Source organism: Phyllostomus hastatus, unplaced genomic scaffold (assembly GCF_019186645.2).
Source record: "Phyllostomus hastatus isolate PE091 unplaced genomic scaffold, TTU_PhHast_1.1 phas_contig_86, whole genome shotgun sequence".
Taxonomy (NCBI): Eukaryota; Metazoa; Chordata; class Mammalia; order Chiroptera; family Phyllostomidae; genus Phyllostomus; species Phyllostomus hastatus.
The window spans coordinates 28,776,028-28,788,278 of NW_025333977.1; the positions used below are offsets into that span (position 1 = coordinate 28,776,028).

At 37.1% G+C, this 12,251-nt stretch overlaps 1 protein-coding gene across 1 annotated transcript in view; it reads right to left on the minus strand.

Annotated features, from left to right (window-relative positions):
• The window catches only part of GNB4 (G protein subunit beta 4), a 47,465-nt gene that overhangs the window by 5,032 nt on the left and 30,182 nt on the right, over nucleotides 1-12,251 (minus strand). Inside the window, exons 3-9 of the mRNA XM_045851527.1 lie at nucleotides 9,706-9,744; nucleotides 8,875-8,981; nucleotides 7,777-7,840; nucleotides 6,159-6,321; nucleotides 5,244-5,310; nucleotides 4,941-5,142; nucleotides 1,322-1,538 (exon numbers count right to left, since the gene is read on the minus strand). Of these exons, the coding sequence (XP_045707483.1) occupies nucleotides 1,322-1,538; nucleotides 4,941-5,142; nucleotides 5,244-5,310; nucleotides 6,159-6,321; nucleotides 7,777-7,840; nucleotides 8,875-8,981; nucleotides 9,706-9,744 (859 nt within the window). The remainder of the gene's footprint in view (nucleotides 1-1,321; nucleotides 1,539-4,940; nucleotides 5,143-5,243; nucleotides 5,311-6,158; nucleotides 6,322-7,776; nucleotides 7,841-8,874; nucleotides 8,982-9,705; nucleotides 9,745-12,251) is intronic.

A 12,251-nucleotide genomic window follows, 5' to 3' on the forward strand; every position in this document is an offset into this window, starting at 1 on the left:
ATGACAGCAATTAAATAACACCCCCAGCTTCCCTAGTACTACAGGGTACAAGTCACCAGATTGAAAGGCCCACTGAATACACAGTGAATGAAAATGGGTCCATTCTGAGACATATCAAAACTGGCAGAAAGGTTGAAGATTAACTAGTGAGAAGTACATCAAAACTAAGAATAAGCCAAAAAGTTAATTTAACCCTAGAGAACATTAAAAAGATGCATAGCAAAAGAAGTCAGAGTATATAACTCATGGCTCAGCACTAAGTACTGTGTAAAAAAAGTCACAATTATGTAAACTCTGGTATCTAAACAAAATTCACAAAATGGGAAAAATTGGAAGACAGGAAGGATGTGGCTGGGCGGAATGTGGTAGGGAGGGGGAATGATAGAGCCAAACCCTCAACAGTTAATGCCTAAAAGTTAAGCCACTTTTGGAAGCAGAAAACATGCTGTCAGGACTACTGTGTTTTGGTAACATGCCATGTAGAAATTTTTGATTCCTTACATATAACTTTAACTCTAAAAAAAGTTAAATCACCCTACGTAATTTGCGACAGTCCCCAGTGACTTGATGTGTGTACTAATACTTTGGAAGCTGCAGGACAGAAACTCAGAGTGTGGGGCTAAGGGGGACAGCGGTTCTGTCCTGTCCCAGACAAGATCTGTTCCAGGAGGAAGATTGTCTACAGCACTTAGAATGTTTCCTGTCAAGGTTATAAGAAAACTAATTTTGAAAAGACCACACTGAATTATATTCAGTTCTTTTTTATATCAAAACTTATTAAACAAAAAAAATGCACATTTACTTGCATGCTCGCTCTCTCACATACATACCCTCCCCCCATGCCTTTCTCCAACCTCTTCTTTCTTCAGGGTGCGCGCTCGCGCGCGCGCGCTCTCTCTCTCTCTCTCTCTCTCTCTCTCTCTCTCTCTCTCTCGCATATCTTTCTCCCTCTTCTTCCCTCAAGGTGTGCCCCTTTGCTCTCTTTCTCCTAAGCTCCAAAGGCCTTTCTGTTGCCTCTGTAACATTTCCTGAGCCCACGTAGCCCAGCTGGCTCACTTTTTCTGCCTCTGACTTCCTGAATAAACTTTCACTTGTATTTGAAAAAAAAGAAGATATGACAGAACTAGATGTTAACTGTTCAGAAAACAGAAATGTAACTAGGGTGTATGAACTGTAAACTCAAAGGGCAACAGTGACCATGCCCAAGAACCACTGGGCTGCCATTCCCCACATCTGGGTGTCCAGGAGCCTCAAACAACAGATGGGAACCTCTTCGTGTTCCCAGACAAAACCAACACATAATGTGGACTTAGGAACTAACCTGCACGATCTCCTTTTAGCGTGTCCCACACATTACAATTAAAGTCATCATAGCCAGCTAGCAGGAGGCGCCCACTTTTTGAGAAGGCTACAGAGGTGATCCCACAGATGATGTTGTCATGAGAATACATTAACAACTCTTGGTCTGCACGTAGGTCGAAGAGACGGCAAGTGGCATCATCAGAGCCAGTGGCAAAGGCATATCCGCTTGGAAAAAACTAGAAAGGAAAGCAACAAGCATTTATTCCATAGACATGTACAGAAAATCATGTGAGACAGTGTAATAATACACCAGAGAAAACAGACCGAGATTCAAATTCCAGCTTGGCTTTTGACCCGGTGGCTGCTGTCGGGCACTGAGGTCTCTCACACACTTTGGGCCTTACTTCCAGTTTCAGAGTGTTGGTTGGGATTGAATGAAATAACTTATGCCAAGTACATAGCCCATTGGTTAGCACAGAGCTAGTATTCAGTAAGTATTGGCTCTGGTCCTCCACGTGTCTTACTGAAATACTTAAATATAAATATTACTATTGATGGAATTCAAATTCCATAAATATGTGGGTTCTTAAATGTTTCAAAATCCCATTATGAGAAATAAATAGGAAAGATTTTATGAAAAAGGACATGAATCATTCCAGCTAGGCTAGGTTATAATGTTAAGCTAGTAGTTAACAAAACCATGCATTATTAGTTTATGCATCCCTTTTCACAGATACTGGTGCTACTCAATGTTGACTCTTTTATAAAGAGGAGACAACTTTTTGTCATATATTTAATGGCTGTCTGCATTACTTTTGTGAAATAATTGTTCATATCCTTTGCTTAGTTTTTACTGTGTTGTTAGTACTTCATTTGTTGATTTCTTGGAGTGAAATAAAGAATATAAATTTGTTTCAATTATTTTATAGTTTATCATTTGCCTTCTAATATTGTTTACTTTTTTAAAAACATAATTTTTAATTTTTATATAGTCAAATTTGGTTACCTTTCCCTTTGAGATTTAATTTTTTATAAACAAAGTCAGTCCTTCCCAGACTGTTATTTGATGTTCAATTATATTTTCTTCTAGTTCCCTCTTTAATAATTTCATTTTTCACATCTTAGTTTTTACCCATCTGGTATTTATTTGATATGCAGCATTCGGTATGGGGATCTAATTTAATTTTCTTAATAGTTAATCAATTGTCATAGCTGTGAAATAATTTTTCTACTCATTTTGTTGCTACATCTATAATTCTCTATACTCTTATATACTCAAAAATGTTAATTTTGAGTTTTCTCTCTGTCCCTTTTTTGGTACCTGTATCACACTTAAAAAAATCATTGTAACTTGACAGTAAATTTTATTATCTGGCATGGCAACACACTTTATTCTGCTTCAAATCAGTCTGTCCTCTCCTTTTTTCCTGCTTGGCTTTCAGATATTTGATGAAGAGGTCTCCTCTCTCCATATTCCTCAGACTCACCTCAAAAAAATTCACTTGCATCTTGATTAAAATTTGTATTAAAAATTAGTTTGAGGGATAAATGATTTTTTTTAAACAGTCACTATTCCTATTCAGAAACATGAATTTTTAAAAAATGTTTACCATTAAAGTTTTATAATTGTCTTCATTTAGATTCTGCACAGTTCTTGCTAAATTTATTCTTTGTCTATTTTATAATTTTTGTTGCTGCTCTCTATAGGATTTTCTTCCATTTTTGTTCTACCTGGCTATTGTCGGTGTAACAAAGTTACTGATTTTATAATACTTTTTATAATCCAAAAAGTACACTGAACTCTTTTTGGGGGTATCTAGATAGCTAAAAATATCACATGCAAATAATGGGGTTTTTTCCCTACTTTTTAAATGCAACTCTTATTAAGTCAGCTTTGGGCCTAAACTATAAAACGCAGAAATCATCACACTATGAAAAAGCAAGACTGCCCTGACTGGTGTGGCTCAGTTGGTTGAGCATCGTCCCATAAAGCAACAGGTCCCCGGTTCAATTCCCAGGCAGGGCACATGTCTGGGTATGGGTCAGGTCCCTGGTTGGGGGCATGCAAGAGGCAACCATTTGATGTTTCTCTCATACATCAATGTTTCTCTTCTTTTCTTTCTCCCTCTCTTCCCCTCTCTCTGAAAATAAATAAATTATTTAAGAAGTAAAAGAAAGGAAAAAGATATGCCCAGGCTAACACTAATCAAAAGAAAACTGGGATATTTGTATTAATATCAAACAAATATTTCAGAGGAAATAACATTACCAGGGATAAGGAGGAATATTTCATTATGACAAAGGAACCAATTCATTAATAATAATTCTAAAGGTTTATAGATTGAAATACATGAAGCAAAAAACCAATAGATTACAAGGAAAATGGACAAATGCACAACTGGAGATTTCAACACCCCCCTTTCAATAATGAATAGAAAAGACGGACAGTAATCAGTAAGGACACAGAAGACCTGAATAACAATTTCAACCATCTTGACCAAGTTGACGTCTATGAAACTCTCCACCCAGTAACAGTGGAATTTTCCCAAGTGCACATAAACACAACACACAAATCTGTGGGGTGTAGCTAGTAGCAATGCTTAGAAAGAAATCCATAACTTTTAAGTTCCAAAATTAGGGGAAACAAAGCTCCAAATCGATGGTGTCACTTTCTACCTTAAGAAACTAGAAAAAGGGGTGGGGGAAGAAAATCGAAAAAGGAAAACAAATGAAACCCAAGGAAGCGGCAGAAAAGAAAAAACAAAGATCAGAGTGAAAATCAATGAAACAGAAGACAAAATGGAGAATATTGCTAAAAACAAAAGATGGTTTTCTGAGAAGATAGATAAAACCGATAACCCTCTAGCCAAACGTGTTAGTCTGCTAGGGCTGCCATAACCAAGAACCACAAATTCAGTGGCTTAAGCAACAGATTTATTGTCATCTCACAGTTCTGGAGGCTGGAAGTCTGAGATCAAGATATCTGAGGGTGGTGAGGGAAGGATCTGTTCGGCCTCTCACCTCGCCTTGTAGATGTCTGTCTTCAACCTGCATCTCCTCACACGGTTTGCCCTCTCTGCCTGCTGTCTGTAAATGTCTCCTTTTTCCGAAGGACACTGGTCATATTGTATTAGGACCCCTAATCCAGTGCATCTCAACTAATCACATGGCATAACCCTATTTTCAAATAAGGTCATATTCTGAGGTATTGGAGGTTAGGACTTTAATCTAAAATTTTGGAAGCATACAATTCAACCCACGACACTGGGAAAAAACTAAGGCAAGTTACCAATATTATGAATAAGCTATCCTACAGATTCAACAGACATCGAATGGGTAAAACGGGCATATTGTGAACAACCTGAACACACCTGTGGACAGCCACCTTATTTGCTCAAGATGGTCTATCCCTCCACATCTGGAAATAGAGCTTATTGTTCATCTGCAAATAAAAACCTAGGTCTATGGAGAAAACCTTTCTGGGTTGTTTTTTGAACCAACCTTACTCTTTGGGAATTCAGCATTATAAAAACATTATTTTTAAAAATTCTCATAGGCAATTTGTTGTGAAGATCATGCTATAGAGTTCGGCACTGTAAATGCACAATAAATTTCCCTTAGAAATGCTAAGCACTTACACTGACAGCATTAATATCTGAGACATGTCCAGAGAAAGACTGTCTGCACATTCCATCTCGAATATCCCATAACTTGGAGGAGGCATCACAAGCACCAGAAACAAAAGTCCTCATGTCAGGACTCAGAGAGAGACTCATCACGTCTCCAGAATGGCCAGTGAATGTGGTGGTCTGCTGGGCAGTTTCGATGTCCCATAGAGCACTGTAATTAGAAATGAATAAAAATGACTCTAATATCTTCTTACATTAGTTCCTTCTACCATCCACAACCCCAAAATCAGTGTTCTTCTGGAATAAACTTACCAATTTGTATCTCCTGAACTCGTAACAATTTGGCTGTCATCTAAGAAACGACAGCAGGACAAGTAGCCTACAGCAGAGAGTAACATTTTAGGTTATCATTGATTAAATAACTCAAAATAGCATATGAAATACTAATATTCTTAAAAATACCGGGGCAACAGTGTTTGTTAGTACAATCTAGCATCCTACTCTCAATTACTTCAACTCTATGCTGTCTGAAATGAAATTTTATTCATGAACTCTTTCTTAGGTATTTACTGTGACACTGACATTACGATGGCCCCTCTGAAAGTTACAGCTTGAGTAAAACACAGTCCCTCCTGCTTACAGGTTAGCTGAGGAGAGACATACTCCTCTCAATATCTATAATCTTTGGCAGATGGGATGAAGTACCTTGCAGAGCGATTAGAAGTATTGTGACAAACTAGAACAACCACCCCAGTGAATGCTTCATGAAAAAGGTGCCATTTGTATGCTCAGAACTGACCAGTATTTCAAAATACAGGAATGGTAGGAAAATACCATTGTAGTGATTTTGTAAAAAGCATGGCCAAATAGTACTGCAAAGAATTCGGAGAGGCAAAATCCCAAGGACTGGCAAAAAATTCCTACTTAACACTGCTAGCCAAAAGCTTTACTGCTGAGTGATGTGTGGTGTGCACTCCAGCAGATAAAGCAACATGCTGTCCCAGTGAAAAATACTTCATAAGTGTTATCTTAATATACACTTTCAGTTACATACTTAAGTATGGATACCAAAATCCCATAATTGTTAAATGGTTGCAGAGAATACAAAAAATATTTGTTTTCTTTTTGTATTTTTCATTATTGTTTGAATTTTCACAATAAATTTATCATCTTTATAGAACTAGTACTATTTTTAGGAAAACTAGGACTACATTCAGTGGCGCTCACCTATGTGACCGGGTAGCTCTCGGCTCACTCTCACATTCCCCTCCCTGGTCTTTAAGTTATATATAGAGCAGATGTTGTCCAGTCCTCCACAGGCCACGAAATTGCCAGAGGGGGCGTAAGCGCAGGTCATCACCCAGGAGGACCTCAAAGGAATAGCATGCATCTGCAGGACAAGCAGAACACACAAGCACTGTTACTAAGTATGACAGTCAGCTTCCTCACCCGTTTACAATGAAGCAAATATTACCAACAATTAAATGCATATAAAAATTGAGGCAAAATAGAGAATGCAATGAATTCAGAAAGGAAACTAAAATACTAATGTACACTGAAAGGCATATTATTTTTTCTCTATTATAAATAACTGCTCTTTTCAGAACTTATTCTTTTAAGAGATAAAGCAAGAACAAGGATATTTCAAGCTATGTAACAATTGGAAATATTAAGTGTAAAATGTTAAAGATAAAAAATGTAATAAAATTCTTTGTTTTTGCAGTAGTGTTCAAAAGACGGATTTCTTCCAACATATCATTAAGTAATATAAGTATCAGAGTCAGTTACAATGGTTCTTCTGTGAAGAGATGGTCCTTCTAATAACAGGGCTCAAATTTACTCTAGACTCAAATTTACTCTGGGCTCAAATTTAAACAATGGGAACACTTTGCAATCTACTCATACCTGTGCCTGGTGCTTTCTTGCCCAACACCAGTCATTTGCAAGTCAGGCAGCAAAACTTAATGTGTATGGGACTAGCAAGGCTAAATGGTCCATACAGAGAATCAACACATCATCTGATTACTACTGTGCTCTCACTTACCTCAAAATAATATTTTTAATACACAATTTGGTTGTTGTAGGAAAATACAATTGAAAGACACATGCTCAATGCCAATTAATATAGAAAAACTGTTAGAATGCAAATCTGTCTTGGCTACCTTTAAATTCTCTACCAGTCTGAAGATACTGTTTACTTCACAAAATGATGCTCTTTAAACTTTAATGAAAAACAATGATAACAGTATACACAGAATCTCAAGGTATTTGACCTGTGAACATTTTCCTGAAGCTTTTCCACTACCACTCAACACCTACATGCCAGAGATTCCTTCCAGGGGACAAACTAGGGTGACCCCACTGGCTTTTCCCAGCAAGAGATCTAAGCAAGTTGTGATCTGCCTCTGATTTACTGTCTCTTCTGAGCTGTCCAGAAACACAAATCAACGCCCAGAGTGGACGAAGAAAAGCTTCACACTAGCATCCTGGCTTACCCACAAATAGAATCAAAATCTCAGGGTCACTGTCACCTTGGGAAATGGGAATTTGTTTAAAAAATCATTTGTATGTAAAACTGATACACACTCTTTTCTAATATTCAAATATAAAATATGAGAGTCTAGTAAAACATATTGAACAATATTTCCGCAGTTGTTCTTGGAAATTAAAAAAAGTGGCTAAGTATTAAATCCAACACTAAGCCTCATTTTAATCTAAATTAAAATGAATGGAATACATTTATCTTAGAAGGAAATTACAATTGGAAGTAATAGAACAAAGGAAAGAACTGATGAACACCTTTTCAAATAATATGTTACTTCAGAGAATCATTAAGAAATTCTACCTTATTTGTTGTATAGCTATCCCAAATAATTAATTTTCCATCTTGAGAAGCACTGACTAGTAGCCTAGAGGAACAAACAAAAATAATTTTTAAATTAGTTATATATCGCATTAATGTAGAACAGTTCCAAAATATATACACAATTTTTCAAATAAAAACTTGATACCAGAAAATAATCTTCCCAACTTTAAAAGAAATTTATTCTTCATGCCAAAATTTTCAACGTAACATAAAATTTAGCAAAATTTAGACACTGTGCTAAAAATGTCTGTGTTATGATTCACCAATGTTATGGTGACAGCAGTCTAGGTTCTTATTCAAGATCCTGGTGGGCACTGGCTGACTGGTGTGTATTTACTGATTTAAATTTATTGACATCAGAGTACATGGAAGCTGAACAACCGTATTTCATTCAACTGAACATGTCCATTGAAAGCCTGTGAAGGTAGTGTTATGGGTACAACACAGAAAATACCACCTACCTTTGAGGCTCCACCATCTATCTGGTAGATAAGATATTTACACGTATTTATAAGAAATTGAGTAAATCAGAGGAGTGGCATGAAATTAATGCCAAAAGAAAGTGCAAGGGGAAAATATAACTGCTATTTGAATTAATCAAGTAATTTCTCAAAAGAGACTACCTTCTTGAAAAATGCAATCTGGAGAGCTAACGATAGATATGCACTCTGATCCTTTGTGAATTTCAGTAATAATTATAGTAATACTCAGTAACTTGTAAATAGCAATATTCAATAATACATGCTTATTTGCTGAAATTTCAATAGAACTGCTTTTGACATAGTAAAAAGCAAAGTATAATACCCAACTGCAAAGAAAAGAAATCTCAAACAATTAACCTGGATAATTTGATAATGGATATTTTTAAGAGATGTATTTATTTTCCATAGTAAATATTTCTAAACTTTTAAAGTGTCATTGAATATTTTTACTGAAAGCAGTTTCATATTAGATGCATTTTCTGCAAACACTTCATAAATGCAGTTTTAACTAGAAATTATTTGTTTTTAAGGACATGTAAATGATGATTCTTAATGACTATAATTTTGCGGACAGTTTGAAAATGGCAGCACAAACCTTGAGTCATATCCCCAATGCATAGCGTAGATCTTAGCGAGGTGCCCCCGCAGTGTGCGTCTGGTTCGCATCTGTATCCGGCCCACCGAGTCCATGTTCGATGTGATCTTTAGAATGAGATATGAATGATGTTATTCTTTTCTTTAGTCATGGCTCAGGAAATGAAGTAGAAACTACTGATAGGCAAGAAATCTTGATACAAAACAACCTTAGAGCAACTGAAGGCAATCTAATATAAATATTGCCACAGGGTAATTATAGGACCAATATGTGGTTCAAGAAAAAGGTATGATTGACTTAAAGTGGTGCCACTTGCACACCTTCCAGTAGGAATAGCTTCTGTAGACTATTAACTAAACCGAACAGACATACCTCCCAACTTCAGTTAAAGAAGCCCAAATAAAAACCTAACAGTAGATGATCCGGGAGTAAAACATTTATAATTTTAACTGTTTATAAGAAAGCCAGTTTTATATTTGTCAAGCATATAACATATTTCCTTAATGAAAATTATTAATGTTAATTAAATTAACGAAAACTTCCTAAGAGTTTATACAATTAAAAAGGCTCAGAGTATATCATAAAGAATCAAGAGGCTACCTTCAAAGAAACATATAAGAACCTACATATTTTCATAGTATTTATTTTCCATAGACTTCTTTTATAACAAGTATGCTTTCAAAGCACTTTTACAGCATCTGACAAATTACAGCATTTTTAGAGATCTCACTTATTCAATGAGACACTAATGAAAAACTGAATGTCATTTGCATCAGTGTGCAGCTGTATCATAAGAATTAGTAAAGTAAACTGAGGGGAAAAAAACTTTACCTGAACAAGCATTGCATCATTACAAGCTTTCCTAGCATCCTGAAATAAAGAAAGAAGATTATAATGCATTTACACATGGAATTCACTAAATATAATTTAAAATAGTATTTTCATTGTAAATATAGGTATGCAAACATACTTTATTGAGATAAAGTTCACATACCACAAAATTAACCATTTTAGTCATCTTTTTAAAAAATACATATTTTATTGATTATGCTATTAGAGTTGTCCCATTTTCCCCCCTTTATTCAGCTCCACCCTGCACAACCCCTCCCCCTGCTTTAGTTCAGTCCCTGGGTCATACTTCTAAGTACTTTGGCTTCCACATTTCCTATACTATTCATAACCTCCCCTTATCTACTTTCTACCTACCATTTATGCTACCTATTTTCTGTACCTTTTCCCCCTTTCTCCCTATCCACTCCCCCACTGATAAACCTCCACATGATCTCTATTTCTCTGATTCTGTTCCTATTCTAGTTGTTTGCTTAGTTTGTTTTTGTTTTTATTTTAGGTGTGGTTGTTAATAACTGTGAGTTTGTTGTCATTTTACTGTTCATATTTTTATCTTCTTTTTCTTAGAGTCCCTTTAACATTTCATACAATAAGGGCTTGGTGATGATGAAATCCTTTAACTTGACCTTATCTGGGAAGCACTTGATCTGCCCTCCCATTCTAAATGATAGCTTTGCTGGACAGAGTAATCTTGGATGCAGGTCCTTGCCTTTCATGGCTTGGAATACTTCTTTCCAGCCCCTTCTTACCTGCAAGGTCTCTTTTGAAAAGTCAGCTGATAGTTTTATGAGTATTCCTTTGTAGGTAACTCTCTGCTTTTTTCTTGATGCTTTTAAGATTCTCTCCTTATCTTTAATCTTGGCTAATGTAATTATGATATGCCTTGGTGTGTTCCTCCTTGGGTCTGACTTCTTTGGGACTCTCTGAGCTTCCTGGACTCCCTGGAAGTCTATTTCCTTTGCCAGATTGGGGAAGTTCTCCTTCATTATTTGTTCAAAGAAGTTTTTGATTTCTTGGTCTTCCTCTTCTCCTTCTGGCACCCCTGTGATTCAGATGTTGGAATGTTTAAAATTGTCCTAGAGGTTCCTAAGCCTCTCCTCATTTTTTTTTAAATTCTTGTTTCTTCATTCTGTTCTGGTTGAATGTTTCTTTTTTCCTTCTGGTCCACACCGTTGATTTGAGACCTGATTTCCTTCCTTTCACTGTTGGTTCCCTGTACATTTTCCTTTATTTTACCTAGCATAGCCTTCATTTTTTCTTCTAATTTGTGACCATATTCAACCAATTCTGTGAGCATCCTGATTACCAGTGTTTTGAACCGCATCTAATAGGTTGGTTATCTCTTCATTGCTTAGTTGTATTTTTTCTGGAGCTTTAGCCTGTTTCTCCATTTGGGCCTTTTTTTTTTTTTTTTGGTCTTGATGCATCTATTTTGTTGTAAGGGGTGGAGACTTAGGTGTTCACCAGGGTGGGACAACCCACGTCACTGTGTTGTGACGCTGTATGTGGGGGAGGGATTCAAGAGGGAACAATGGCGCTTGCTCCGCTCTCTGCCAGATTTCAGTCACTTCCCCTGCTTCCCACAAGCAAATTGGGCCCTTCTGGTGCTGATTCCTGGGCGGGTAGGTTTGTGTACATTCTAGGACCTTGTGGGTCTCTCCAACAAACTCTCCTGTGAGGCTGGGAGTTTCTCCCACTGCCACCTCAACCCCCACAGGTGTTTTTAGTCAGAGGTTTGAGGTTTTATTCCCCCGCACTGGGGCCCTGGGTTGTATGGTCTGCCTTGCTTCCCAGTTGTTTCTTCCAGTTTATCTGCTGGTGAATGTGGGACTGCTCGCTCCACCAGCTGCCGCCTTGCCCACCAGGCACAGCCTGGCCTCAAGTCCTCTCCACTCGGCTGCCCAACTCCGCCCCTCCTACCAGTCTGGATGAATGTTTCTTTAACTCCTTGGTTGTTGGACTTCCATACAGTTCAACTTTCTGTCAGTTCTGGTGTTTTTTTTGTGTTTAAATTTGCTGTTGTCCTTCTTTTGGTTGGGCGAGGAGGCATAGTGTGTCCACCTACACCTCCATCCTGGCTAGAAGTCCTTGAATTCTTTATGATAACAGAAATTTTACTTTGAATTGAGTTTATAACCCATCTGTATCAGTGTACCCCCTGGTGTTGTTGTGAGAGGCTGCGTCTGGCTTCTGTAAATTTTTTTTAAGACTCTTTCAATGCATTTGTCCATTTCATGATGGGTGATATACGAGCACCAAAAATGGCATGACCATGTGCCCCACCCTTCCTATTCACCCAATCTGGTTCCAAGTGACTTTTTACCCCCTGGATAAAAAAAGTCCTCAAAAGGAAACATTTTGCTGATGTGGAAGAGGTGAAATAGAAAATGGCAGAAGAACTAAAAGGCATCAAAATTGAGGAGTTCAGAAACTGTTTTGAGCAGTGGAAAAAACATCTCAATAGGTGTATTGCATCAAATGGTGAGTACCTTGAAGTTGACTGAAGTTTAAACATGTAAAAATAAATA